This window comes from Aegilops tauschii, chromosome 3 (genome assembly GCF_002575655.3).
Source record: "Aegilops tauschii subsp. strangulata cultivar AL8/78 chromosome 3, Aet v6.0, whole genome shotgun sequence".
Lineage (NCBI taxonomy): Eukaryota > Viridiplantae > Streptophyta > Magnoliopsida > Poales > Poaceae > Aegilops > Aegilops tauschii.
This window is the reverse complement of record NC_053037.3, coordinates 507719077-507743221: the sequence shown is the minus strand read 5'-3', so window position 1 is coordinate 507743221 and position 24145 is coordinate 507719077. Positions and strand designations below refer to the sequence as shown.

Below are 24145 nucleotides of genomic sequence, written 5' to 3'. Positions count from 1 at the left end.
AAAAACTTTCACGGAAAATAGATAAATAAGACACAGAGAAAATAGAGTAGATAGAAATAAGACAGAGAAAAAAATGAAGTAGATGAAATAAGACAGAGAAAAAAAATGAAAAAAATGACGACGCCTGAGAGATTCTTATTTTGCATTCTTTTGGGTTCATGTGAATTTGTTATGAAAGGGAAAAACAACTTTGACCAGATGGAAGGGCATTCTGGCGACCTAAAATATTTTTAGGTGCAAATTTGAGCACATCAAAAAGTTAGGGGTAATTTCGAGTAGTGGGTTCGAGTTAGAGGCATAAATGTGAATGTCCCTTTAAAAAATCCACGCCTGGGAATTAAGGAAAAAACTTTCACGGAAAATAGATAAATAATACACAGAGAAAATAGAGTAGATAGAAATAAGACAGAGAGAAAAATGAAGTAGATGAAATGAGACAGAAAAAAATGAAAAAAAAAACACGACGCCTGAGAGATTCGAACTCTCGCGGGGAAACCCCATGTACTTAGCAGGCACACGCCTTAACCACTCGGCCAAAGCGTCATTCTTGTATCTAGTGCTACTTCTCACTTATATAAAACAAGACGACATCTGACCCCGATTCGTTCCCGAAACCTCCACCAGCCAAGACACAACAATCAGACAGCGGCGGCGTGCGGCCATCGCTTCCGTCCACGGCGGCGGCGGCGGGAGGAGCCTCCTGCCCGGACGAGCCTCGCGACGCGCGCGTGGTGCGGGAGCTCCTCCGGTCGATGGGGCTCGGCGAGGGCGAGTACGAGCCGCGGGTCCTGCACCAGTTCCTGGACCTAGCCTACCGCTACGTCGGGGACGTGCTCGGCGACGCCCAGGTCTACGCTGACCACGCAGCCAAGCCCCAGCTCGACGCCGACGACGTCCGCCTCGCCATCCAGGCCAAGGTCAACTTCTCCTTCTCCCAGCCGCCGCCCCGCGAGGTATGAGTACTACAAATCTCACCAAAAACCCTAGCATATTATCTTCCTGAATTCTTAGTCGCGCAGCTGCGCTGGTTCATCGTCTCGAGCGCACGCGCTACACGACAAGAGTTAGCGACCACCGCTTCGCTATCTTCCTCTTCAGGGGAAAAACATATGCCGATCCCCCTTTTTCTTGTCTCCGTCTAGTCCGATCAGTGATGAGGCGGCGAAGAAGGAAAGGCGTCGGCGTCGATGCTCGGAGGTCGAGCGGGAGGTGTTGGACCGGAGGAGCCCGGCGTGCCCGTCGGCCGCGGAGACAGAGGAGCAGCGCCACGGTCTCCTAGCCTTCCGTGGAGACAATAACTGCCATCTTCCCCACCGTCTCTCTTCCTCATCTCGTCTCCCACCCTCTCTTCCTTCCCTCACCAGGAGAGGGAGATCGACCACGACGACCAGGTCCAGATCTGCCATGGTTGCCGTCACTTGTACCCCAAGCTTTGCCACCCGCCTATGGAGGTTCCTCTGCTCCGACCCCTAGTTCCATGAAGCAATTTAAGGTACCCCGCCTCTCCCCCCACCCTCTGTTCGCTTGGATTTGGCGGCCCTCACCTTGACTTCTCTCCTATCCAGCACACATGACAGCGGATCCCTCCGACCATCCTTCTCGCCTAGGAAGGGGCAGATCCATCAGCGGCACCCAAGGTTCGTCTCTCTCTTTCCTCATCCCTGCTCACTTCCTCAACTCACTGGTTAGGTTTGTGTGTTGCTGCTACATCCTCAAGTATGAGTCCAGCTTGATAGATGTGTCTACTAGTTTCAGTTTCTCAAGTAGAAGAACAGAGTGGTGAGGAGAGCAGATTCGTTCATGTGTTGCTCAATTATTATGTACTAATTTCTCAACTAGATCAGGTCTTGTGTTGCTCAAGTGCCCCTGACATGGGTTAGATGGATGGCTCGATGGATTGACACATTTTCTCTAGCAAAATGAACATGAGTAATTATTTTCTACTGATTAAGTCGATTGATAGAAGGTGTTCATACTTTTCGCACATAGTTGCCTGCAAAAATACCACAAGTTGGATAAACCTATGTGTGTGCTTTTTACTACTTCTAGGAAATGGAATCAGTGTTTTTACGGAGATTGTATTGATTTTTACCACCAAGATTTTTTTGTGCATTATAGTTGCTTCACTTTTTAGCATGAGTTGTCTATAGTTGAAGTAAAGTTGCTTCAAATTTGCAACATGGAGTTGTTTTTTGGGAAAAGTCTATCGGGGAACTGTGGTACCTGACCGTTCTTGTGCAAAAAAGAGCATCATCTGAATGCAGCTAGTTTTTTTGACTACTTTTAGGAAGTGAAATCAGTGTTTTTACTGGGAGATTATATTGATTTTACCACCAAGATTTTTTTGTGCATTCTAGTTGTTTCACTTTTTAGCATGAGTTGCCTACAATTGAAGTAAAGTTGCTTCAAATTTGCAACCTGGAGTTGTTTTTCGGGAAGTCTATCAGGGACTGTGGTACCCGACTGTTCTTGTGCACACAAAAAAGAAAATCATCTGAATGCAGTTAGTTTTCTCTACTACTTTTAGGAAATGAAATCAGTGTTTTTGCATGGAGATTGTATTGATTTTTATCATGATGATTTTTTTGGCATTCTAGTTGCTTCAGTTTTTAGACAAGTGCTCTTCTTCCCCATTTCTCTCCGACAACGATGAAGCGAGGGTTTCAGCGAGTTTGGTTGTGATTTTCACCAGGATTCTTCATCGCGAGAGCCGACCATGGGCGCAAATCGGCGGCGACACAGAGTTAAACCCTACGCCCACTTTTCCCCGTGTTCAATTCGATATTTTTGCTGGACGTTTTGGGGGATGACTTGGTTGTGCGGCCGCGCAACCGAACGGGGGCACGACGGCAACTTGTATTGACCCATGCGGCAGCCAAATCGAGACCAGCGGCTCGATGATTTTTGTGGTCGGTGGGTGGGGTCCATGGTTGTTTGAACGACATGCGGGTAGGGGTGGCTGTTATTCCTTTCTTAGCTGATGCGGCATTGTCACGGGGGTAGTGCATGAGGGGCGCGGCGGTGGCGGGGTTTGCTTATTGATTTTTGCATGGGGAGAGATTTTTGTGCTGTGAGGAGGCTTGGGTAGGGGCAGGTCATGGTGGCGTCGCCAGAGCTAAGCACGAGCATGGCAGTGGTGGTGGCGACATACTTGTTGAGCAGACTGGAGTGAGAGACAAGGCGAGATAGTTGAAATACAAGAGTTATTGGCAATGCGGTATGAGTTGCTCTCAACTTAAGTAGCAGTTGCTCAGATTTTTTAAGTAAGGAGGGAGTAGATAGGGAGGTTGAGGTGGGATGGTTTTGAGCCAGATGAACAAGGATGAATATTGAACTTTTTAGTGCCAGAGACCTGCTCCTAGTTGGATTAGAATAACTTCTCACTAGTCACCGGAGATTGATCGATTTGCCAAATAGCTCTGGTTAAGGCAACATGGGAGAAGTGTAACTACTCTGATGAAGATATTTTCATGTATAGGCGTAGTGCCGAGCTGTAAAGGAGCGTCTCAACAAATGAGTTGTGTTTATGTAGCGCGCGCGGGGGGTGGGGGGGGGGTGGAACCTATGGCTTCTGTTTATGAACTTCTAACAATTTTGAGAATTTGCATAGGGTGGGTTAGGGGGTGTACAGTAGTTGCCCAAGTAGTCTATGCTAGTTGCTTAACTTTTTTGTGTTCTTTCATTAATTATGTGTTTGTTTAGGGGGGTATAGTTGTTGCCCAAGAAGCGTATGCTAGTTGCTTACTTTTTTGTTTTGACGCTCATCATGTGTGTTTTTTTCTTTGTTTCCAGAATGGCACGCAAAAGAAAAAAGGGTCGATGATGCCAATGATGCGCGAGGTGAAATGGCAAAACAACAGGGGTTACATGTGGGTTTTGAGATACCTTTTTTTACACATATCACCCATGCTCTTTTTGTTTGACATAATCTTATTTTCCAAAGAACCAGTTGGCGCCATGGATTAGCACTGTCGGACGCAAGCATGGCCGCACAAAGCAAAACTCAACCCGGGAGGTTGATGAAGTTGAAGGAGGAAGTGAGGTTAAACGGGCAAAGAAAGGTGCACATGAGGTAATTCTAAAAGTTCAAGCAGTAGGGAGTTGCATCATTTTTTGATAGAGGGATTTGCTCAGTCGACTTAACTTTTTCGGAGGGAATAGGGGTGGTGATTGAATAATAGATGATTTTTAGGTGCCTAAACCCTAACTCACCTCATCACACATATCACATGTATTTTTTTAGTTAAATGCCCCAATCAATCCCAAAACAGAGCACATCGGCTTTTTGCTGTCATTAAAAAAACGCAGTAGCAGATTAAGTTGGATCAAAACATATATGGTAATATGGAGTTGCTCAGTTCACATCAAAACTTGTCTAAGAATGTGTGGGACAGTAATATATATGGACGAGGGGAACACCAGTTGTTCTTCCGTGGGGCAAAAGTCTGGGAAATGTAATCTCATCAAGGCAGTTTCAAGAAGGATGGGATAAGGAAAATTTATGTGTAAGTTTTGCCCATAGAACAATGGCCTAGTTGGATATCACATTTTGTGTTTTAATAGTTGCCCATGAATCAGACTATGGTTGCCTGTGTTAGAGAATATAATTGCTTATTTTTGTTGTTGTTTTATTTTACAGCTTTTATTTCCCCTCTATCATTTCATATTTTGTGTATCCCCAAGTTATACATGATTGTAAGGTGAGTTGCATCGAACGAGACACAATCATGATAAGCCGTTGCGTAAGCTTTCTGTGTGCTGGACCATCCACACAAAATAAATTCTTACATATATATGAGAGCAAGATAGTTTGCTATGGGGGAGTTGCTTTTTTTTTTGCAAGAACAAGTTTTTGCATTACATGAACATGCATTGGAAATTGGTAACTATCGGTAGGCAACCAGGCTTACATAAAAGAGGCAACTATTGGAAGGATTAGGGGCAACTTTTGCAGAGTTTACAGGCAAGTTTATGGTATTTTTGGGCAACCTATAAGAGAAACAGATTGCACAACACATAGTCAGCAATAGGGGAAATTTTGTGTTCCATATTTTCTAGATTATTTACTGATTGTCAGATTTTGTTGCATTTTCTATATAGATGTTCTTTTTTTTCTTCTTCAACACATTTTTACACCAAACATCAATACATTTTTATTTGCTTTCTCTTTTGCCACAGAGGTTATAGCGCGATGACTTCTTGAAGGCGTGGTGGAGAACCTAGTGGTGTGTGAAGTCTTTTCTTCAGTTCACTTTGTGTGTTAGGTTCCGTGTCATGAAAGAAAATAACAACCATGTGAACCTACGGCTAGTCCACTTCGATATTATGCGACCGTGTCCTTTTTTGTTTTCACTTGTGTATATAATGCACATATATACGGTACTGCCACCTATGTGTGTGTGTGTGTGTTACTGCCACCTATATATTATGCCCTCTACTTGCTGTTTTTGTGGTTCTTTGTTTTTTTGTAGAAGGGTTGCCTGATATTATTGTAAGGAGCTTATAGAAGCAGCATCCCCCCTTCTTTATGCCCAACACTAGTTGCTTCAAATTTTAGCATGAGTTGTCTGAAATCACCGGAAAAGTTGGTGCATGTTTTTACTTCTGCACAGGGGATGCATTATATTTTTATTGCAAGGAACTTTCTTTGATATGGGCAGCAGTCCTTTTGATAATAGTTGCTTCAAGTTAAATACAAGTTGCCTGAAATCATAGGTAAAGTTGCCTCATGTGGTATAACTGTTTTGAAAACAATCCATGCATGCAAGAACTGTTTTTCTAGGTTTTCTACTTGGAGTACGTAGTTGCCTAGCTTTTTGCTAGCTTTCTTTTCAAGTTCTTACATGGAAATGTGTTTTGTTCCAACCACTTATCTATGTGTGGAAGGAGCCAAACCATGTTTTTACTAATCATCAACCTAATTTTTTGCTGTTCAAGTATTCCCAGTAATTAGAACAAGTGAAAGGGGGTGGAAGGGGTGTGCAGGTTTTGACCTATTTTTTGTTGCAACTAGACTGACGAGTTTGAGGCGGGGAGAAGGCGCCATGATTGCAGATCTTTCTAGATCTGAAGGAGAGAGGATTGTGGAGAGGGTTTAGTGAGAACGGGAGGAAAAAGGACGATAGGATGGAGGATTTGGGGCTTAGTGGTGGTAACCGGAGAAAGGGAGGGGAGAGCGGGACCAGGTGGTTCGGGTGGGTGCGCTCTGTTCTTTCCTTTTTCTGTCGTATCCTCTGATTCCTTTCCTTTCTTTCCCAAAACAGCAGGTATGCTCAATCTTGCAAACGAGCGCGCAAGCGCTCCATAGCCACGTCTTTTTGTTTTCTTCGCACAAAAGCTTACCCAACACTTGATAGGTAGTTGCTAGAGATGTTGTCACGAGTTGCCCAGAGATCCACTCCCGAGAGCCGAACGAAGCAGAGCAAGAGCCGGGGGTGAAGCACCGCCCATGCGTGAAGTCGTGGGTTCGGCCGGTGTTTCGCCCGCCAATCGTGTGTGAGATAAAGGGGGTTGGGACAAATCAAGTGTTTTGTGGATCGGGGGTTGGGCCTTCGTGGCTTTTGGGGGAGTCGACAAACCGCGAGATGCACGGGGACGAGGTGGACTGATGTTGCATACGGAGGTCGAACAGGAGTTGGACGAGGGAAGAGCCCAACACACGATAGTTAGTTGCAAGAGAGAGTGGCGTGAGTTGCCTGGAGATCCGCTCCGCAAGTGTTGTGGTTTCGCCCAAAATTTGCCCAACGTATGATAGGTAGTTGCCGAGATGCTGGCATGAGTTGCCCAAAGATCCACTCAAGATAGCATATTGTGGATGACTCTCGGTTGCCTAAAGATGCACAAGTTGCCCAAAATCCACGCCTAATATAGTACGAAGTTGCCTATTGTCGATGCTCAGTTGCCTACTATGACTAATAAGTTGCCTGCCATTGCTAAACAGTTGGATATCATTGACTCTCATTTGCATGCTATCGATAATTAGTTGCCTACAATACCTTCAAAAGTTGATGTTGTTGCTAAGGATTATCTACTTCTAAAGCTAAGATGCTTATAGCGTACTAGAAATTAGTTGTATGGAAGTTAGGAATGCAACTTACAGGTGATGCTTTGGTAGTCATCGTAGCCAACTCAAAAAACATCAGGATGATAGGTGGCCAGGATACATAGCCTAACCAAAAGTTGCGTATTGTAGTACACAAGTTGCCTCTCCGTGGGACCAAAGTTGCCTGACAAAAAAAAATAGTTCGTTGAAACTTACTTCATAGGTGACGCTGGGCAACTTGACGATCATGATAGCCAACTTTATAAGAGCATTGAGTTGATAGGTAGTCATGATAGACGACCTAGCAACAAAGTGCTTCATGTAGCACCAAAGTTGATGGGTCGTCATGGTAGGCAACTTACAGGGGATGCTACGCAATTTGGTACCCATTGTAGCCAACTCAAAAAAACATTGGGATGATAGGTCACCATGACACACATCGTAACTGAAAGTTGCTTACTGTAGTACAAAAGTTGCCTCTCTGTGGCACCCAAGTTGCCTGAGAAAAAAATAGTCGGATGTAACTTCATAGGTGACGCTAGGCAACTTGACGTTATGATAGCCAACTTTATAAAAGCATTGAGTTGACAGGTAATCATGCTAGGTAACATGGCAACAAGGTGGTTCATGTAGCACCAAAGTTAATAGGTAGTCACAGTAGCCAAATATCAACTATATAGTTGCCTAGAACTATGTATCCAGTTGCCCAATTCTATGAACAGCAACATTACCAAGACCACAATTTGGCTTATATGTATAGGTTTAGATACCCTTTTTCAATCAAGATTGTGTCATAGAGATGCATCAAGAATTTCATCTCCTCAGGGTTGGATCCCTTGGTATGATCGTAAATATTAGGTGAATGATCATAGAGGAGGAGCAGTGTGGAGCTGGTCATCGGGACATAACTAAAACCACGAAGTGTTTTTAGGGGATTAAGTTTATTTGTGACCCCCTAAAAATGAACATGTGCATATTCTTTATACCTTTTTAGATGTCATAGTTGCCTATAATTAACAAAAATGTTGCCTAAAACCATGTATCTAGTTGCCCACAATCAACCATGCAGTTGTCTAAAACCATGTATCTAGTTGCCCACAATCAACCATACAATTGTCTAAAACCATGTATCCAGTTTGCCCAATCCTCATGAACAGAAACAGTACCAAGACCATAATTTGGCTAATATGTAAAGGCTTTAGATACTTTTCAAGTTGTTGTCATAGATATGAATCAAGAATTTATCTCCTCGAGTATGATCGTAAATACTTGGCGAATAATCATAGAAGGGGAGCAGAGTGGAGTTGGTCATGGGGACGTAACTAAAACTGTTAAGTGTTTTTAGGGGATTAAATTTATTTATGAACCCACTAAAAATGAACATGTGTATGTTCTTTATCCCTTTTCAGGTGTCATTGCTGCCCACAATCAATCATACTGTTGCCTAAAACCAAGTATCCAGTTGGCCACAGTCAATAAATATTTGTCCTAAAACCATGTATCCAGTTGCCCAATCCTCATCAACATAAACATTTACCAAGACCATTATTTGGTAAATATCTAAAGGTTTTAGATACCTGTAATTAAGTTTGAGTCATAGAGGCGGAGTCAAGATTTTCCTCTCCCCGGGAATCCCTTGGTGTGACATTAGAGGGGAGCGAGTGTAACTGGTCAGGTTTCCTAGCTAGAAATCTGAGGCATATGACTATGTGTATGTGTGTGCGCATGTGTGTTTTCTCCTCTGCTACTGCCTAGGTGTCCAAGAAGAACTGTGGAGTTCTTCATGCTTGGACTACACACGAGTTGCCTGGTGAGCTTTAGTCTTTTCTACATATTGCCGCTTTATCTATATACCAAGTCAGACTGGGACTACACACGAGTTGTCTGATGAATGCATTGCAGTTGCACAAAAACACCCCAAAGGTTCTTGGTTTTTTTAAGTACAACTCAAGTGCATATAAGTCACATAGTTGTTTTTTTTTTCTACCCCCAACAGGCTCTGTTGGATGAACGTAGTCTTTTCCACATGTGTCTGCGTTTATCAATATTCGAAGTTGTTGTTGCCACCTCCTTGTTACAACAAAAATGGTTGGCTCAGTGGGGACAACGTCTCCTCCTTTACGCGTCATCTAGTTTTGGACGTCGTGTTTGCTCGGGAGCGGCGGAGAGGGCATCATCAGACAACGGTCGGAGTTTGACCGTTGGGTTAGCATCTCCATTTGTAGTGCAGACTCTTTGTCCATCACGGGGACCTTGACTAGGAGGGGCGGATTTTGCTCCTCTTTGTCGTCTGAGGAGACGTGATCTGACACGATGTCGGAGGGAGCAATGGACGTTGAGGGGCTCTGAGAACGCCCCCTCGTCGTTCGGTTTGGACGATTTCAGACATACAGACTTGTTCAAACAAATTAGGTGGCCGTCATTGGATGGTTAAAAGTGTCTAGAGAGGCCGATCCCGACATTTGGTGCGATTTGGTGATCCGCGTTGGAGTTGTCCTTATGATAAACGACTTAGAGGTGTAGCTACTCAATTAGTAGTCATGGTAACCAACTTAGAAGGATCATCCGTTGATAAATAGTCATACTACGAGAAAAAAGGAGTTGCTTTCCTGTAACACTAAAGTTGCCTCTGTAGCACACAAAGTTGCTCGGAAAGGTCGAAACCTACTCATATGGGATCTAGTTTTGAAGAACTCGTCGCGAGAAACCTAACGGTTTTCAAAACGGATATGAATTTTGACACTCGAATCAAAAGTTACAGCTTTTTAAAGTTTTTGATCCCCTAATAAATGCAGGTGGGATATATAACGTAAGCACATGGGACTTGGCGTTTTCCTTCTCTAGGTGTCCCCGCAGGACGCGTGGGTGTTCTTTCCTTTTACGGGAGAGCGCTCGCTCCCGCGACTTGGCGCTCGGGCACCGCCTAGTCGCGTCCTATTATCTTCGCTAGATTCCGAAATTTACTAGGTTCCGTAGCTTCATCATACGACCTGGTGCACGACGCGCAACAGCTCTGCTGCTACCTTCTTCACTTGGTGAATGACGAAACAATCTCCTATGAACCTATCAGATTTAGACGGAGTAATGTTGTGGACTCCAGTTGGGGAAATAGTAAGGGCCAGTTCTTTTGAGCTGTGCTGTGGAAATAAGCTCCTATGGAAATAAGCTCAAGATAAGCTGCTGTGGAAATAAGCTCCAGATAATAAGCTAGCCAGTTCTTTTCAGTGCCAGTTTTTTCAGCTTCTGTGATATGATCAGTGAAAAGTCTGTAATACCCTTGGACTACACTATTGTTCAGATCAAACGATATTGCGCTATATTTTTTATCATTGTTGCCCATATGAACATAAATTTGACTGTAAAACACCACAACATGTTATAATCAAACGTAAGGAAGATCATTTTGTCGCATACGAATGCCATACATGCATCACTGTCTCATGTAGTACGAGTTCTTGAGAATAAGTACTGAATAAAAAAGATCTGTAAATTATTACATGGTTATCCCAACAAAAGCGTACACCCTAGAGCTAACCATCAAGGGAAAACACTTGTAGCAATCGCATCACGGATGGAACCCATAGTACCATCATCAATGGGTGCATGGTGATGAGAAAGGCTCTCTTCATGAGCATAAGATCCACTCTCAACCATGTCAAAATGTTGATCACTTAGTTTGCTCTCACGAATGAAGTTATGAAGACACGCGCATGCAGTAATGATCTTTGTTTGCGTAGCAGGTTTGTACCGTGTGATGCCGAGGAGGATTCTCCATTTCATCTTTAGAACACCGAACGATCGTTCGATGACGTTCCGTAGTGATGAATGTATATGATTGAAGGTCTCATATCTTCCTCGCGGCGGTACTTGTTGGAAATCTGGTACATGGTAGCGTTGTCCTTTGTATGGTGCTAGATATCCAACTCTGTTTGGATATCCAGAGTCAACAAGATAATATTTTCCTGCATTGATAATAAAGATGACCAAAACTAATTAGTTCACGCAAAACATTAGAGGAGAAGAATGCATGTACATACCGTCCGGAGGGTGTGGAAAATAGGAATATTCAGCTTGTGCATCATTGAGTACACGTGTGTCATGAACAGATCCAGGCCATCCAGCAACAACAAATGTAAATCTCATATCAAAATCGCAAATTGCCATGACATTCTGAGTTGTCGAACCTTTCCTGTTGCGATACTTGGGTTGCTCACTTGCAGGCACAACACATTCAATGTGTGTTCCATCTATTGCCCCAATGGCATCCTTGAAGTGAGGCCAAAATCTTGTTTTTTTAAGCGAGTCATGAACTTGGGTGAAAGATCGATCTTTCGGTTGAATGTAATCTCCGGCCATACGGTAGACACAGAACAAGACCTCCTTAAATTTTTTGTTGATGGTAGACCGACTGTGTTCAAATCGATCGGCGACATTGTCGGTGGTCTGGCGTGACCCCAAAGTCCACAAGAACTGTGCTAATGCCTCCTTGCTTGTCATGTTGCAAGTTGACTTTAAACCATACTTTTCAACTAAAATGTCATGTAGTGAGTAGAACACAGACCTTCGCATCCTGAACATAGAGTAGAATATTTGTGGTTGCTTCTCCTTCTCTTCCACCCACTGCAATCCTGTCATCATTGGTGCTCTCCTAGGTCCATATGGCAGCCTTTCTTTGTTTAGAAGATAATATGCCATTGCAACAACGCAAAAATCAAGTTCCTCCTCCTCATCCTCCTGAACAGAGATGTCCATCTATGATATAGAAATAGAAATATCATAAACATTTGTCCACAAGACAACAAATCACAGCTCCATCAGTACAAATTGGTTCACAGCAATACAATTAAGTTCACAACAAAGATTGGTTCACAGCAATACAATTAAGTTCACATCAGTACAAATTGGTTCACAGCAAATAAGTTCACAACACTACAAATGAGTTCCCAACAAAGCAAATAAGTTCTAATTTTTTTTCATAAATGTTTCCCATGCCCTGTTGATCCATTCAAGCCTCACAGTTGAATCTTCCTCCTTTAGTGCACTGAAGACATCACGATGTTCCTTCTTCGTAAAGAGTTCTAGAGCATGAAAATACACTTCACTTCCAAGTTTACCTCCATCATTCACCACCATGTCCTTCATCTCCTTAATCTCATCTCTCACAGGATCCTCCTTCATTTCAGATGTCGCCGAATTGCGGCTAGTCTCCCTCTTTTCCCAAAGGTCAGCAATACGCTTAAATTGCATTCTATCATCACTATCTTTTGCAATCTTTTGCACCATCGCAGGACTAGGTGAATAAGGACATGATCTCTTCTTTCGACCTTTAGCTTTGTTAGGTGTCACAAAAGTAGCATCTATTTCACATCCTGAACCAGCCACATCATCATCATCAATGTGAATTTGAGATGCATCAACTTGAGACGAGGGAGGTGCCGCCCTCGTGTACTCATTTGTCACACTAATATCATCAAATATAGCACTCAGTTTGATCTCATCCTCTAGTGGAGCAAATCGAAACTTGGCGGCAAGTTCATTTCTCTGAAGAAAAAAACATATCACAAATTAGTGCAAGAATTGGTAGAAAAAGAAAAGTAAAAACAAATGGAATTGATATGACGATATGTATACCTGTATCTCATTTGCCCACCATTCATCACTAGCCGCAATGGTCTTGGTAACAGGATCAAACCCAATGCCTGATGCCTTTTGGGTTAATGTCTTCCAAACAACATACTCTTTTTTCAGCACATCCCACTTATTCTTGAATTGCTTTTTGGTATATTCTCTCCTCGTGCGCTCAAAAAACTTTCTTACCACATTGTCATATCCAAGTGGTGTCAATGTTCCTTCTTTGCCACGGTTATTGGCATTCACTTCTTCCACACAAATATCAATGAAAGTTCCAAGACCCACATTATCCCATTGTGCTTTCATCTATTTCTCATCATGTCAATGCAAAATAATTGGAGAATTAATATGTAGTACAAAGAATATCTAGATATTGCTTTTATAGTAGCATATATAAGCAATGCATCATGTCAATATTTCTTCTATGCAACCAGAGGGCAACAATTGTACTACTAATCTAGATGAAAACATCATACTTCAGCAGTTTCAAGGAACAAATCTAGATGAACTTTTGGCAAAATAAATCACAGGCTCAGCTGCTCACCTTGGTGGCTCACAGCCAGGAGGAGGGGAGGGGCAAAGGGGTCTCCGTCCGCCGGAGTGGGGCGCTGTCCGCCGGAGTGGAGCCCTGGCCGGACCGGGCCACGAGCTGCTGCTGCTGCTGGACACCAGGGACAGAGGGGATGCAACCGAGGGAGGGGTTGCGACCGTGGGAGCTGGGGTAGGCCTACCCGCTGGCCATGTCGCCGGAGATGGCCTCGTCGAGGAGCGGAGGACCTGAGGACCGGCGGCAGCGGCGGCGATTGACGGGAGGAACCCTAGGCGGAGCGACAGAACGAGGGATGGAGCGCTGGGGGAGGGGATCGAGCGCTGGGGAGGGGATCGAGCACTTTTTTTCGTGTGCGGGACGGTTCTGTGCGGGATTGGGCGATGGCATTTTCGATGTAATAAGATCAAACAACAGGGGCACATCCCTATACCCTTTCATTTTTAAGTGAGAAGCTGTGGGAAGCTGCGGGAAGCTGCTCGACCCCAGCTTTTTTCCATCGTGAAGAAGAAGGAGGTGGAAATAAGCTAAGCTGGCTTTTTAAAAACGAGTTCTTTTCAGCTTCTAGCTTATTTTGACAATAAGCTGCTAGAAGCTGCAAAAGAACTGGCCCTAAGAATAGTAGAGGATGTGCAGATGTGTCGCGGAAGAAACAATCTCCATACAAGAAATGATGTGCGCCGTTGAGATTTCAGTTAATTGCTGGTCCTTGGCTGAGAGATATTTCTTGGGAAATTTGAAGTTTCAAATAAGGGTGGATTTATTAATAGAATGCATTATTTAGTAAGAACACATCAATCAAAGCTCCAGACATGGTGGTTAGAAACCACCAGTCGCAATGAAGGGATTCGGTTTTTAATCCTTCAGTTAACGGAATGTCGTTTTGTCTACACTTGTAGCCGTCCGAGGGACCAACATATCAGTCAGTGTTATACTCATATTATAAGGAATGCATAGGAGGGAATGTGGGATTTAAACCCAGATTCAATTCCAAATTCTCATCTTCTCAAGTAGTAGTACTCTAGCACCCTACCATGAGGACCAAGATGATTCCTTTATCCTTTAGGTGGTTGGAACCGACCGAACTTTTGCCAGTTTGGTGGGTAATCAGGGAGTGCCGACAGGTAAATCCCTTGGTGCTGCTAGTAGCAGAGGACGGAAGGAGAGTCCAGTGGCAGAAGATTGATGTTCAATTTCGTCCATGTGTTGTTAGGAATGTTCAGCCTTATTTGGAAAGTTGAATGCTTATCTGCTGAAGGGTCCAAAATCTTAGGAATCATGTGCCACCAGTAGTTCCATATACATAATGTTACCTCTGAGAAGAGAAGCAAGCAAGAAATAAATACCCTCTTCTGTTAGTGCAGATATGCTGCTGCTAATACTGCAGCAGCCGTCTTACTGATGGAACTGGAAACAACAAGAATACTCGGTTTCCTTATTAGCATCTATAGATATATTATGTCTATTATCGAGGACGAGATATACTATGTGGCCAGAAGGGTAAACACCGGATGGTATTCCTGTGGCCAGAAGGTGCTAGAGGGTTAACAAGGCACCGTAGCCAGCGCAGATCAGAAAGGTAACGGGCTAGTGGGGGAATAGTGATTAGGGAAGACTTATTTCTTGATAACTTGCATCAGTCGCTGCAGCTAGGGGACCTTTATATAGGCGACTCAAGACTGGTGTCCTGGACGGGTACAAACTCAAACTGCTGCAGAACATGACTGCTGCAGGTTCTATTAGCGAAAAAGGGTTTCCCCTGCTTTGTATTCCAAAGCAATCAACATCGAATACAGATAACGCTATGGCGAGCAGCACAATACATCAAGAGAAAAAGAAGAAGAAACAAATGCCAACCACGGCAGCTTGGCAAAGCGCGGATGACCCGCCACCGCGGTGCCCACCGGAAACAAAACACCACAGACCGAGGCTCCGATCCGCCGCGTACCAAGCAGCACCTCCAAGAAGGGATGCAACGCCGACGACGCTGCTGCCCGGACGAGTCCTCAGGTTTCCCGGGCACGCGGAGGGAGGTGGGGAGTGGATACCATCGACACCCTCCAGGGAGGAATGGTGGCACCCGCAGGTGTCACCGCGTCGGGGCCGAAGCCGGCAGGGATTTCTCCCGCATTCCAACCCCAACCGCCCAACCGAACGGAACCGACCGCCAAACCGTCGCCCATCACCATGCGCCAACGTAGTAGCGCCGCCACCCACGCTGCCTCACTACGAACACCACCACGAGGCCAAGAGGACCGGAGAGAAGCTCACCACGACGGGAGCAGCAACATCGACGCCGAGTGGGAGGGAACCACCTCCACCGCCGACGTGCGGGAGGCCCGTGCCTCCGGCACCGTCGCGGTAGCCGTCCGGACGCGGCAGCGGGGCATGCCGGGCCACCCCTGGCCCAGCCAGGTCTGAAGCGGGTCCGTTAAGCCCCGCCGGCCGCGATGCAGCAGGCCGGCATCGTCGCCGCCGGCACCCAGCCACGCGTCGCATCTCCCCCGCCTCCCAGAAGCCACACCGGAGCCATCCCCGCCGCCGGCCCGCCCAGGCCCAGATGGGGCCCGAAGGGCCCAGATCTGGGCTGAGCGGACGACGCCAGATCCCGCCGCCAACGGCGGCGCCGCCGCCCAGTTGCTCGCCTGCATGCACCACGGAGCCCCGCCGCCACGCCAGACCGCCGCCGCCTAGATGCACCCCCGGAGCCGCTCCGCCCGCGCCGGAGAGCGACCGGGAGGGGAAGGGCCGGGAGGCCGCCGCCACCAGCAGCCCCAGGGCCAAGCCGGCCGCGGGCGCCGGCGCCGGCGGCGAGAAGGAAGAAGGGAGGGGGGAGCCTGTAGGGAGGAGGCCCGACGCGCGGCCGGTCGCCCGGGGGGGGGGGGGGGGGGGGGGGGGCGACGCGGTCGCGAGAGAGAAGGGGGGGGAGGGAGACTGCAGGTTCTACTGAAATGACTCTTAACTTAGGGAACAAATATATTTTCCTTAATAGACTCTTAGCGTATTCCAACTCCGGTGTGGCTGCTGTGGCCTGTGGGCTTCCTCGGAATTTTCGTAGTAGAAAACATTTTTTGGGAATGCATGGCTAGACTTTTATAACAAGAAGAAACGAAAAGGGTATGATTCTTAATGTGTACGTGGTTGGCATCTGAAGATATACCTAAAATGTTGATGAATCATATTAGGTAGTACAAAGATATTAGAGATTGAGGATCATGCACAAGTGTACTCACTTGCGTGTTAGCTGCTAGGTGCAGCTAAATAAGATCTTGCGTGGATAAAGGCTATGAGCAACTCATGCGGTTATGCTTGTTTTATGTTTTATCAGATCCCTGGAAATTCAAGCTGACACAAAGTACTCTGTATGCATAGGTGGATGACAAGTCATTTTGTTGATGTCACAGGTTCTCCTTGAATTGGCACGCAGCCGGAACAAGATCCCGCTGCCCAAGTCTATTGCGCCACCTGGCTCGATTCCTCTGCCACCTGAGCAGGACACTTTGTTGAGCGAAAACTACCAGCTTCTACCCACACTGAAGCCACCAACTCAGACTGAAGAAGCGAAAGATGACAACGAGGGAGCCGACGCAGTCCCTGCCAATCCTAGTCCAAACTATTCGCAGGATCAGAGGGGCAGCGAGCAACATCAGAGCCAGAGCCAGAGCCAGAGGGTTTCTTTCCAACTGAACGCGGTGGCTGCTGCGGCTGCAAAGCGTCCTCTAGTGACAATTGATCAGTTGAACATGGGCTAACTAACTGATGCTTGTGTAGCTTGCTGGGAAGCCCTTTCTGGCTAGCGCCCTCCTATTTCACCATGAAAAAATGCTGATTGTTGAGGAAAGGGAGCAGCCTTGCAAGTAGTGTAAGTTGTAGCCGTGCACCTCTAGTTAATTAATTTATGTCCATTATTGTCAACTTATTGATTTTGTATATCTTGTCGAACTTGAGTTGTCCCGTCGTTTGTTTCTGAATGCTAAATCGGCGTTTCTATTGCGACTGTGTTCGTATTATGCTTTTGGTGGCATGTGGCACACATTTGGTTGGTTAAAATGAGGACCTAAAAATACACACACATCCTATAAACCTAGATAGAGGGAGGACCAAGTGTACAGCATAGAGATAAAGATAAATCTGTAGTGCCAGATGCACTACTTTTGTTTCTTTACCAGTGTTTGCTTTTTTGCTTTTGGAGCAGGATGGACTGATACCTTCTGTGCGTGCATCATGGATCATTTTCTTGGAAACGAAAACAAAAACAAAACAGCCCGTCTAGCTCAGTTGGTAGAGCGCAAGGCTCTTAACCTTGTGGTCGTGGGTTCGAGCCCCACGGTGGGCGACTGCCTATTTTTTTGTTTACTCACCAGGAATCAATTTGCGAATATGATGGATGGCCGCTGGCTACGCTCCAGTTTATTTACGGCATCAGCTTGTAATCTGTACACACGAACTGTAGAAGATACTGCGGTGTGGTTGATGTTTGTGTTGTTGTGTTCTACTCCCTTCGTCCGGATGACAAGTATTTCCCGACGGAGGGAGTAACTTGTAAGAGATGCGGGCCTAGCTCCAAGAAGACCTTGCCATTTAAACAAGTTCGTATATGCTTGTAACGCCTGAGATGCGGGCCTAGCTCTAAGAAGACCTTGCCATTTAAACAAGTTCGTATATATTCAAATAAATGCTCATATAAGTTAAAGAAATTACAATTTTAATAAAATATATTAAAATAGTCATCCTTTAGAAAAAAAATGTTGCTTCAAGAAGTTGTTTTTAATAAAGATTGTGTGTTTTCTTAAACAAAACATGTATTATAGCACACGAATGGAAAAATATATACGGGTGTGTTATATCGGTGTGTTATAAATATTATACATACCAATGAAATAACTTACTTAAAAATGCTCAATTATTATTTTGAAATATTCATGTACTTAGTTTATGAATTATAAAAAATGTTTGTGCAATTAAAGAATACAAATATTTCTTAAATTATAATTCATAAATATTATTTTAATTATAGAAACGTTTAAACAAATTATACACATAGTTTTATAACTCATAAGTATGTCGTTCAAAATAACTTTCGTATAATAAAAAATATTCATAATTTAGAAAATAAAATGTTGACATGAATATTCAATGGTGGTAATACTTAAGTTATGTAAAAATATGAATATAGGTCACACGTGAAAATTATACACAAGTTGTTGGTCATAAATATTTAGTAAATGTTTCTATTCAATATTTTGTATAATTTAAATATGAGCCACGAGTGTACAAAAATTTCGTATTCATTAAACATTTTGAATGCTTTTATTTACTAATCATAAGTTTTTGTGTATAATACTTATAGCATACTAATATTTGAAATTATTTTATTACTTACTACATGCATTTTGCAAATATCTTTAAAAAATTAGCACATACAAAATGGTCCGCACTAACTACAGTCCATGCCCAGTGAGCGTCCTTGATATGAGATATTTAGGCTAGCTATCCATTACGTGGTGCGCATGCTGCAGTTCTTGTGTTCGAGACAGAGGCGCACTGATTTTTGTGATTATTTACACTTTGTACTGACAGGAGGGACCCACCTTGCAGTGGCTTTCTCGTGACAAGAAAATTTCTGAGGGTATTTTCGCAAATTAACAGGGCACACGCCATGCATCTTCCTTCCTGACAGCGGGCCCTATGTCACGCTGGCATGCCTAGTCAGCCCTGCAGCATATTAAACTATGATTAGCACCATATTTGCAAAAAAAAAACCAAGTTGTTGCACCGATTCAATGTACACCGGTGGTTTGTACTAAAGTGATTTTTCATGCCAAGTTCAAGCATCAGTGGTGTAATTGACTCATAAAAAATATAAAGTAAACAAATCAAACCGGTGCACAGCGCGCACACACTGCCTGGCGTGCATTTCTGGGTGAATGTCTGTAGTGAATGCTACAGTAAACATAGCAAAAGGTAGGGTACGCACTACCTGAAACAACTATGTACTCCTATATGAACCCATTTAAAAAAATGTATTTTAAACATGTTTTAAAATGTCAAGAGTTACAAAATAAGATTTCACGCGCACATCTTCACATAATATGTGTGGGGAACAAAATAAGATTTCACGCGCACATCTTCACATAATATGTGTGGGGAACAAAAACGAAAAAATATCTTTTTATTTTGCCTCCGCATAAAAGACAAAATTTGGTACTTCTAAATAGCGTTTCACGACATGTTTTATTTTTATTTTTTGCACCTGTAAAAAAAGTTGTTTTTCGCAAAACTTTCTATGATCACATAGAACATGGAGGGAATGAAGAAGTGCAACTTTTTTCAGATTATTTTGTCATTTGGAAATTTGTTTTTCGAAGTGTGCTCATATCTACTTTTTCAGATTCTTTTTGTCATTTAAAAATGTGTTTTTCGAAGTGGGTTTATATGTATCTGGGTTCATCTATGTATTATTTGCAATAGGTACCCCAAATTTTGTGCAAATTACATACTCCGTAGATGCACGACAGTCATATGTCTTGAATCATTTCTTCGGCATTTTCATGACTTATTTTGGCAAAAATCACTCTGTAGTGTAAAGACGCGCAATGCGCGTGCATGCATACTAGTAGGCCTAACATGCCGACAAATAAATAAGCAACACCCACCCTGCTATTCTCGGGCTGCCAACCGGGAACCGTTCCTAGTGGTCGATGTGGTCGTAACCAAATGTCATGTAAAACTTGTTGCAATAAGCATCATAGTGAGTCTCCCAATTTAGCACATCATCCAGATTTGTAGTTGTTTCATCAAAACGTGCATCAACAGCTGTTGTGGTATATGTGAGCCTTTCGGGACTCAGCAAGTACATTACCAAAGGTATCAAGACTAACAGTACTCATGAGTTGGAATATAGTTAAGTGGTAGCAAACAACTAAGGAATTGTAAACCATCTAGTCCTACGAATACTAGAACAAGATAAGATAAAACCTAAGCATAGAGGGGGTCACGACTAGTTGATCAAGAAGTGATCCTGAATACCTACTTACGAGTCATTTATAACCCCCCCCCCCATGTGTCCTCTTCTTGCTCCCATTCCCACAAAAAGAGACAATCGCAGTTACACACACATTGGTCAAGTTTTAGTTATTAGTTGAAGTTGTCTACCACCGGCATTATAGATTTCCAAGTTGTCCTTAACCATGGACATGACTTTCTGAAAGATTTAACCCTACAAGGATGCTTCCAACTTCCCATTACAAGTTCTGTATGCATACTCGTTCCTCCAAGTTCTGTGGATAGCCACGTGAGTCCGAGAAGTTTGGAGTAACAAAGTTTCTCTAGTCTAGCTAATGTAAAACTAATCCAGAAAGGCCTCTCGGTGGGTTGAATCTGGCTCAAAGCTGCGCGCATCCCTAGACCCGGACCCATCCGGATGAGCTAAGCTTATGGTCACCAAGCCAGGATTCCCGTGGGGGCTCTGCAAGGTGCTCTATTGCAGACCAACGCTTTTCTCAGTCGTTGGCCCAAGTTATTTTTAAGATACCTCGGGTAGTGCTAGCTCCCGATGCAAGTTTTATGTTGACAAATTTTAGTACCAATGTTGGGCCTCTCAGGAAGAGTTTGACTATGGATAAAGGGATTCAAGGGGAGCCCTATAACACCCACACATGGTAGGATGTGCTCATCAAGTTGCATAGCAGCCAAATATACAGGAACTAAGGTTGACCATAGTGGAATGAAACACCGGGGCATAGTGTATTAATAGATGTACATTTTAAAATTGAGTGACCCAATTTAGAATTGGAGATCTTGATTAATTGTGAGGCATTAAAAATTAGGAAGCATAGTGTATTAATAGATTTACATTTTTTAAATATCATACTTTAGTCATAATTTGTTATTTAGAGATCATAAATTTTATGTCATACAACTTCCTCTTCATACTATCTATTTCGTCATACTAAAAATATTAAGTTCGTTCTTCACCATGGAGTGCAAGCATACTCATATGCAATTGCCTACTTCTTGCGGCCAATGTTCGATGTCACCTGCGCTTGCATGGATATGCCCAACAACCGCTCCACATGCAACCTTGTCAAGAGGTGAGTCACCGAGAAGAGATCACAGTGCACCCACCGATCACTTCAACAGCATGATTTCAAAGATAGTATGTCTCTAGTTTTTTTATACCATCACCGATAATTTTGTCTATAGAAATTTTAGGAAATCATTGAAGGACCTGTATTCTAGTTTCGTCCCAGGCCCCCGAAATCTTCGGACCGGCCCTGGGGGTCCCCCCCCTCTACTGTCTGAGCAGCAAACAAATCCACATGTATAATTTTAGCATCTTTTATAATTAAATGTTAAACGAATGTGATTTTCAAACTATTCAAAAGAAAGTGCTCCTTTCACCTATGTTCCAAAGTGACTTTTTGATCATCATGAAGTAAGTACCATCACTAAGGTAACGAACCACTAGAAGCGCATCATTATGAAGCCAATTTTGGAGTAGAGAGAAATAAGCCTCAGAGAAAAAAATATTACTCGCAAAAAAAATATTGGAAGGAAAAATATCGACGCGTGAGAGATTCAAACTATTCAAAGGAAAGTGCTCCTATCACATGTGTTCCAAAGAGACTTTTTGATCATCATGAAGTAAGTACCAGCACCTAGGTAACGAAGCACTGGAAGTGCATTATTGTGAAGCCAATTTTGGTGTAGAGAGAAATAAGCCACAGAGAAAAAAACATTACTCGCAAGAAAAAGAGAAAAAATATTGGAAGTAAAAAAATATCGACGCCTAAGAGATTCAAACTATTCAAAAGAAAGTGGTCCTAATATCTGTGTTCCAAAGTGACTTTTTGATTATCATGAAGTAAGTACCAACGCCTAGGTAACAAAACACTGGAAGCGCATTATTATGAAGCCAATTTTGGAGTAGAGAGAAATAATCCATAGAGAAAAAAAATTACTCGCAAAAAAATAAAAAATGTTGGAAGGAAAAAATATCGACACGTGAGAGATTCAAACTATTCAAAAGAAAGTCCTCCTGTCACCTTTGTTCCAAAGTGACTTTTGTTCATCATGATGTAAGTACCAACACCTAGGTAACGAAACATTAGAAGCCATTATCATGAAGCTAATTTTGGAGTAGATAGAAATAAGCCACAGAGGGAAAAAAATATTGCTCACAAAAAAAAGAAAAAAATATTGGAAGGGAAAAAACGACGTTGAGAGATTTAAACTATTCAAAAGAAAGTGCTCTTGTCACTTGCGTTCCAAAGTGACTTATTGATCATCATGAAGTAACTACCAGCACCCATGTAAGGAAACACTAGAAGCACATCATTATGAAGCAAGTATTGGAGTTGAGAGAAATAAGCCATAGAGAGAGAAGATATTACTCGCAAAAAAGAGGAAAAAATATTGGAAGGAGAAAATATCGACGCCTGAGAGATTCGAACAATTCAAAAGAAAGTGCTCTTGTCACTTCTGTTCCAATGTGACTTTTCGATCATCATGGAGTAAGTACAAACACCTAGGTAACAAAGAATTGGAAGTGCATTATTATGAATCCAATTTTAGAGTAGAGAGAAAAAACCACAAAGAAAAAAGTATTACTCGCAAAAAAAAAGCAAAAATATTGGAAGGAAAAAATATCGACGCCTGAGACATTCAAGCTATTCAAAAGAAAGTGCTCCTATCATGTGTGTTCCAAAGTGACTTTTTGATCATCATGAAGTAAGTACCAGCACCTAGGTAATGAGACACTGGAAGCGCATTATTATGAAGCCAATTTTGGAGTAGAGAGAAATAAGCCACAAACAAAAGAAATATTACTCGCAAAAAAAGAGAAAAAATATATTGGAAGGGAAATAATATCAATGCCCTAGAGATTCAAACTATTCAGAAAAAAGTGCTCATGTCACCCGTGTTCCAAAGTGATGTTTTGATCATCATGAATTAAGTACCAATACCTAGGCAACGAAATATTGGAAGCACATTATTATGATGCCAATTTTGCATTAGAGAGAAATAAGCCACGAAGGGAAAAATATTAGTCGAAAAAACAAAAAAATATCAACACCTAAGAGATTAAAACTATTCAAAAGAAAGTGCTCCTATCACCTATGTTCCAAAGTGACTTTTGCTACTTCTTGAGCTTGCGTTGTTTTTTCCCTTGAAGAGAAAAGGGTGATGCAGCAAAGTAGAGATAAGTATTTCTCTCAGTTTGAGAACCAAGGTATCAATCCAGTAGGAGGTACAAGAAAGTCTCCAATCTATGCACCTGCACAAAGAATCAAACACTTGCACCCCACGCGATAAAGGGGTTGTCAATCCCTTCACGGTCACTTGCAAGGATGAGATCTGATAGATATAGATATAAAAGATTACTAAAACGTAAAACAAAGTAAAAACAAATAAATTGCAACAAGGTATTTTTGGGTTTTTTGGTATATAGATCTGAAAATATATGATGGAAAATAGACGCGGGAGCCATAGGTTTCACTAAAGGCTTCTCTCTTGAAAAAAAAACATATGGTGGGTGAACAAATTACTGTCGAGCAATTGATAGAAAAGCGCAAAGTTATGACGATATCTGAGGCAATGATTATGAATATAGGCATCGCGTCCGTGTCAAGTAGACCGAAACGATTCTGCATCTACTACTATTACTCCACACATCGACCGCTATCCAACATGCATCTAGAGTATTAAGTTCATAAGAACGGAGTAACGCCTTAAGTAAGATGACATGATGTAGAGGGATAAACTCAAGCAATATGATGAAAACCCCATCTTTTTATCCTTGACGGCAACAATACAATACGTGCCTCGCTACCCCTACTTTGTCACTGGGTGAGGACACCGCAAGATTGAACCCAAAACTAAGCACCTCTCCCATTGCAAGAAGAACCAATCTAGTTGGCCAA

The 24145-nt window shown here is 43.1% G+C and overlaps 1 protein-coding gene and 2 non-coding genes across 3 annotated transcripts; 2 read left to right on the top strand and 1 right to left on the bottom strand.

The window, feature by feature from the left end:
* Positions 1–461: 461 nt before the first annotated feature.
* TRNAS-GCU (transfer RNA serine (anticodon GCU)) lies at positions 462–543 on the bottom strand. Its single transcript has one exon. It is a non-coding gene; the product is annotated as a tRNA-Ser (tRNA).
* A 111-nt stretch (positions 544–654) lies between these two features.
* LOC109764894 (transcription initiation factor TFIID subunit 9-like) lies at positions 655–16973 on the top strand. Its single transcript, XM_020323677.2, has 2 exons — positions 655–953; positions 16625–16973. Exons 1-2 carry the CDS (start codon positions 753–755, stop codon positions 16970–16972), a joined length of 549 nt encoding a protein of 182 aa, XP_020179266.2. The 5' UTR covers positions 655–752; the 3' UTR covers position 16973.
* A 510-nt stretch (positions 16974–17483) lies between these two features.
* Positions 17484–17556, top strand: TRNAK-CUU (transfer RNA lysine (anticodon CUU)). The gene has a single exon. It is a non-coding gene; the product is annotated as a tRNA-Lys (tRNA).
* The last annotated feature ends 6589 nt before the right edge of the window (positions 17557–24145 follow it).